General features: G+C 41.9%; 1 protein-coding gene across 1 annotated transcript in view; it reads right to left on the bottom strand.

Annotated features, from left to right (window-relative positions):
- Positions 1-362: 362 nt before the first annotated feature.
- The window catches only part of LOC105539622 (zinc finger protein 468-like), a 22,107-nt gene continuing 15,821 nt past the window's right edge, over positions 363-6,648 (bottom strand). The window contains 5 exon segments of the mRNA XM_011979979.1: positions 363-715; positions 717-783; positions 1,800-2,043; positions 2,128-2,295; positions 2,380-3,491. Of these exon segments, the coding sequence (XP_011835369.1) occupies positions 484-715; positions 717-783; positions 1,800-2,043; positions 2,128-2,295; positions 2,380-3,491 (1,823 nt within the window). The 3' untranslated portion in view covers positions 363-483.

Raw genomic sequence — 6,648 nt, 5'->3', positions numbered from 1 at the left:
ACAAAAAACAGGCCAGGCAGAGTGACTCACACCTGTAATCTCAGCACTTTGGGAGGTGGAGTCAGGTGGATCATAAAGTCAGAATATGGAGACTATTCTGGTTAACACGGTAAAACCCAGTCTCTACTAAAAATACAAAAAATTACCCAAGTATGGTGGCACACAACTGTAGTGCCAGCTACTAGGGGAGATCATGCCACTAAACTCCAACATCGGCGACAGAGCAAGACTCCATCTCAAAAAGAAAAAAAGAAAAAGAAAATACAGTTTGGGAAAAGTGGCTCCTGTCTGTTGGCCAGGGTGTTCTCAAACTCCTGACCTCGAGTGACCTACCTGTCTTTGCCTCTTAAAGTGCTGGGATTACAAGCATGGGCCATGGCCCCCAGCACAATCCTCTTAACATAAACAGTTTAATGGTAATTAATGCTTGAACTCAATGTTAAGTCAACTCAAACTCAGGTCAAGGCTGATTTGACTCTAATGTCAATTAATGTTTGATGGTTTGTTATACTCATTGCATCTGAAACAACTGTCTCCAAAAGGAATTGCCTGATGTTCTGCAAGGAGTGACCTCAGACTGAAGACCTTGCCACACTGATGACATTTGTAAGATTTCTGTCCAGTATGGATTTTCTGATGCCTAATGAGGTGTGAACGTGAAGTAAAGGCTTTGCCACAATCATCAAACTTGCGAGCTTTCTCTCCTGTATGAATTATCCTGTTTTGCGTAGGATGAAACTTGACTGAAGACCCTGCCACAATCATGACATTTGTAAGGTTTCACTCCAGCATGAGTTCACCAATGAAATGCAAGGCATGAACGATGTCTGAAAAATTTGCCACACTTATTACACTTTTAAGATCTCTCTTCATTGTGGATTCTCCAATGACTTGCAATGATTGTAGCATTACTGAAAACTTTGTGACAATCATTACATTAGTCAAGTTTCCCTGTCCCATGGATTGCTTGATGGTGAATAAGTGGTGACTGCCCACTAAAGGCTTTGCCACACTCATTGCACTTGTAAAGTTTCTCTCCAGTGTGAATTCTAGTATTGTCAGGTGTGAATCATTCCCGAAAGCCTTGTCACAAACCTTATATTTGTATGTTTTTTCTCCAGTATGAATTCTCCTACGTATTTGAAGCTGGATTTGCGACTGAACTTTGTCACATTGTTCACGTTTGTCAGATTTCTCTGCAGTACGAAGTCTGTGATGACTTGCAAGGTGTGATTATTGATTAAAAACCATGCCACATTCATTAGACTTGTAAGGTTTCTCTCCAGTGTAAATTACAAGGTGTGAATTTTGACCCAAGGTCTTGCCACACTCATTACACTTTTTTTTAAAAATTTATTTATTATTATTATACTTTAAGTTGTAGGGTACATGTGCATAAAGTGCAAGTTTGTTACATATGTATACTTGTGCCATGTTGGTGTGCTGCACCCATCAACTCGTCATTTACATCAGGTATAACTCCCAATGCAATCCCTCACCCCTCCCCCCTCCCCATGATAGGCCCCGGTGTGTGATGTTCCCCTTCCTGAGTCCAAGTGATCTCATTGTTCAGTTCCCACCTATGAGTGAGAACATGCGGTGTTTGGTTTTCTGTTCTTGTGATAGTTTGCTAAGAATGATGGTTTCCAGCTGCATCCATGTCCCTACAAAGGACACAAACTCATCGTATTCCATGGTGTATATGTGCCACATTTTCTCATTACACTTCTAAGGTTTCTCTCCAGTGTGAATTCTAGTATGTTTTGCCAGGTATGAATTATATGCAAAAACCTTGTCACAAATTTTATATCTGTATGGTTTCTCTTCAGTGTGAATCTTCTTATGTTTTTCAAGGTTTGACTCATGACTGAACACGTTGTCACATTCCTCCCATTTGTAAGGTTTCTCTGCAGTATGATGTCTATGATGATGTGCAAGGGTTGCTTTTTGATTAAAAATCTTGAAACATTCATTACGCTTGTAAGGTTTCTCTCCAGTATGAATGGCCCTGTGATTTACAAGGGTTGAATTGTGATGGAAGGTGTTGCCACATTCATTACATTATTCAGATTTCTCTGCACTATGAAGTCTATGATGGTATATAAGGGATGACATCTGACTGAAGGTCTTGCCACACTCATTACACTTGTAAGGTTTCTCTCCAGTATGAAGCCTACGATGGATTATAAGGGATGATGTCTGACGGAAGGTCTTGCCACACTCATTACATTTGTAAGGTTTCTCTCCAGTGTGAACTCTCTGATGTTGTGCCAGGTGTGAATCCCTCTGGAAAGCCTTGCCACAAACCTTACATTTGTATGGTTTCTCTCCAGTATGAATCCTCCTATGTCTTTCCAGGTTTGATTTGCGACTGAAAACTTTGTCACATTCTTCACATTTGTATGGTTTCTCTCCACTATGAATCCTCCTATGTCTTTCAAGGTGTGATTTGCGACTGAAAACTTTGTCACACTCTTCACATTTGTAAGGTTTCTCTCCAGTATGAAGTCTACGATGGCGTGCAAGGGTTGATAGTCGATTAAAAACCTTGCCACATTCATTACATGTGTAAGGTTTCTCTCCAGTGTGAAGTATAGTATGCTTTGCCAGATATGAATTATACACGAAAGCCTCATCACAAACCTTACATTTGTATGGTTTCTCTCCAGTATGAATCCTCTTGTGTCTTTCAAGGTGTGATTTGCGACTGAAAACTTTGTCACATTCTTCACATTCATAAGGTTTCTCTCCGGTATGAAGTGCTTTGTGGATGAAGAGGGATGAATTGTGACCAAAGGTCTTGCCACACTCATTACACTTGTAAGGTTTCTCACCAGTGTGACATCTACGATGGCATGCAAGGTATCGCTTCTGATTAAAGACCTTCCCACATACATCACATTTACATTGTTTCTCTTCTAAGTGAATTATCTGGTGTTTTTTTAAGAGTGAGCTACAATTAAAGGATTTGAAACTCTCGGTACATTCGAAAGATTTTTCTCTCATGTGTCCTTCCCATTTTTGTGTGAGTAATGAAGAATGGAGGGAATTATTTCCATACTTACTAGAAATAAGGGTTTTGGGCCTATCAGAAATTCTTTGGGCTGTTGAAACCGAGGAAGCATTGTTGACAGATTTCTCAACTTGATTACGAATTTTCCCTTCAGGCTGAAATATGTGCAGTTCAGGTAGATGCGAATGAAAGCTTGATCCCAGCTGATCTTTAATAGGCTTGTTTCCAGAATGCCTTTGATCATGTCGCTCTGTACTACCAGTCAACTCTTTGATTTCCATCGTGGGTGCTGCATGGCCATTTGTTTCATCTTCTTTCCACTGAAAGTCGAAGTCATGAGTGTCTTTCCCAATTTCATGGAGGCAAAATTCTCCAGTGTGATGACTTGCTTGTCTTTGCAATGTCCCGGTGACGATCACTTCTGTATTGCCTTTCCCTGTTGATGACAATGTCTTCAACATGCATTTGGAAGAGATATCTACAAAATTTAAACACCAATAGGTTTCCAATTAAGTATGGATGGTATATAATACTGAAATGTGTAAATATCACAGAAAAAAACAATACTTATTTTCAACTTCCCAAATATGAGCTTCAAAGTTTAGGAACACAAAAGGAGTAAGATTCTCTAATAAACAAGGACGATTACATGTCCTTCAAATCATTTCTATGGAAGCCTATTCCCAATATTATGACAAAACACCGACAGGACACAAACATGTGTAAGTCTAAAGGAAGGAGTGTTTTTCCACAGTGACCCTACAGCGTATCACACTTATCACTGCCACATTGGAGAAAAATGTATATCCTTCATATTTACAGCATATTTAGTGTATACAAATAAATGCTAAAGAACCACACAATATACTATATTGGTAAATAATACACCTCAGGCTATTGTGAGAATAACCAAAATTAGTGGAAATTCTGTATTGTCAAATAACGATAGCACTGACAAGAAAAGATTACAAAAATTAGCCAGGTGTGGTGGCCAGGGCCTGTACTCCCAGCTACTCCAGAGGCTGAGTCACAAGAATTGCATTAAGCTAAAAGGCCAAGGTTGCAGTTAGCTAACACTGCACCACTCCACTCCAGCCTGGGTGATAAAATGAGACTCCATCTCAAAAAAAAGCCATGGCGTGGTGGCTCGCGACTGTAATCCCAGTACTTCCGGAGGCCGAGGCAAATGGATCACCTCAGGTCAGGATTTCAACCAGCCTGGCCAACGTGGCAAAACCCCGTCTCTACTAAACATACAAAAAGTAACCGGGCGTGGTCATGGGCACCTGTAATCCCAGCTACTTGGGAGGCTGAGGCAGGATAATCGCTAGAACTTGGGAGGCAAAGATTGTGGTGAGTTGAGATCGTGCCACTTTACTTTACCCTGGGCAACAGAGTGAGACTCCATCTCAAAAAAAAAAAAAAATGTTAATACCATATTTTTCTGAATAACTGTAACAAAATCACCTATATCCATGTGGAACAGGCATATTGTGACCTTTATTTTTAATTTTTGGCATTTTTGTTTTTTTGAGATAGAGTCTGGCTCTGTCACCCAGGCTGGAGTGCAATGGCATGATCTTGGCTCACTGCAACCTCTGCATCCCAGGCTCACGCAAGTTTCTTGCTTTAGGTCCTGAGCACCTGGGATTATAGGCATATGCCACCATGCCTGGCTAATTTTTGTATTTTTAGTAGAAATCGGGTTTCTCTGTGTTGGCCAGGCTGGTCTCGAACTCCTGACCTCAGGTGATCCACACGACTCGGCCTCCCAAAGTCCTGGGATTACAGGTGTGAGCCACTGTACCCTGTGGCACTTTGTGACATTAATGGGGGAGTGTGTCAGTTATATTGCATACCACATACTGAAAATTCACATGTGAAGTCATAAAAATCAATTAATCAAATATTGCAACCCAGGATAAAACAAGCAAGAAAAAAAAAGTAGATTTATACAGACTGAAGGATTCTAAACAATTCCCTCTTAAGAAAAAAGCCAAAACTTGTAGTTACCACCAGTACACAATGTAAGACCTGAAATACATGTTAAGATCACTACCTTCTGATATATGAGGTCAACAAAACACACAGCATTATCAGGAACAAGAATTGGCTAACAGCCGGGTGCAGTGTCACATGCCTGTAATCCCAGCATTTTGGTCAGCTGAGGTGGGTGAATCATGAGTTCAGGAGTTCAAGACCAGCCCAGACAACATGGCGACACACCATCTCTACTAAAACTACAAAAAAAATCAGCTGCGCATGGTGGAAGACGCCTGTAATCCCAGCTACTTGGGAATCTGAGGCAGGAAACATTTGAACCCAGGAGGCGGAAGTTGCAGTGAGGCAAGATCACGCCCCTGCACTCCAGCCTCAGTGACAGAATGAGACTTTGTCTCAAAAAAATAAAATAAGATAAATAACTACTTCTCAAATAAGCTTCGGTAGATTTGGTATTCTCTAATAGGATGTTCCTGCAGATGCAGACCTTGAGAGGATCTAGTCATGGGTGTTGACTACTCGTGAATAGGACCAGCGCATTTATAAAGAGACAGTAAAGAGCTCATTTCCTGTTCCTCTTTCCACCATGTCAGGACACGGCAGGAAGATGGCTGGGCTAAACCATGAAGAAGGCTCTCACCAGGAACCAATGTGGCTGGCACCTTGCTCTTGGATTTCCCACTTTGCAAATTCATGAGAAATAAATGTCTGTGTCTGAAGCCTCCCAGTTTAAGCTATTTCCTTTTTTGTTTGTTTTTGAGATGGAGTCATGGTTTATCACCCAGGCTGGGGTGTACTGGCAGGATTCTCCTACCTCAAGTGATTCTCCCTCCTCAGCCCAGAGTCTCACTGTGTCGCCAAGTCTGGAGTTCAGTGGCATGATCTTGGTTCACTGCAACCTCCACCTCCCGGGTTCAAGGGATTCTCCTGCCTCAACCTCCCAATTAGCTGGGATCATGGGTGCACGCCACCATGCACAGCTAATTTTTGTATTTTTAGTAGAGATGGGGTTTCACCATGTTGGCCAGGCTTGGCTCAAACTCCTGACAAGCGATCAACCTGTCGCAGCCTCCCAAAGTGCTGGGATTAGAGGGGTGAGCCACCATGGCCGGCCAGTCTAATCTATTTCTAACAGGAAAGTGAAATGACAGAGACAGGAAAAAGAGCATCTCATCATTAACATCACCGAAAGCTGACAAATCTTATTAAACTAAGGAAGTTGAGAGGCTGTACTGTAAAACTTGCAATCCTTGAAGCCATCTACTAGCACTAACATGTTTTAAAAACCTTGAGACAGGCCAGGTGTGGTGGCTAGTGCGAGTAATCCCAGCATTTTGGGAGGCTGAGGTGGGAGGATCACCAGGCCAGGAGATTGAGGCCATCCTGGCTGACAAGCTGAAACTCCGACTCTACTAAAAACAATACCAAAAAATTAGCCCGGTGTGTTAGCACTCACCTGTAGTCCCAGCTACTTGGAAGACTGAGGCAGGAGAATTGCTTGAACCTGGGAAGTGGAGGTTGCAGTGAGCCTAGATCACACCACTGCACTTTAGCCTGGGTGACAGACCGAAACTCTGTCTCAGAGAGAAAAAAAAGAGAAATGAAAGAAGGCTAAAGAGTAACTCCAACCCACA

Source organism: Mandrillus leucophaeus, unplaced genomic scaffold, assembly GCF_000951045.1.
Source record: "Mandrillus leucophaeus isolate KB7577 unplaced genomic scaffold, Mleu.le_1.0 Scaffold104, whole genome shotgun sequence".
NCBI lineage: Eukaryota > Metazoa > Chordata > Mammalia > Primates > Cercopithecidae > Mandrillus > Mandrillus leucophaeus.
Note: the sequence above shows the minus strand (reverse complement) of the source record. Positions and strands in the feature narration are given on the sequence as shown.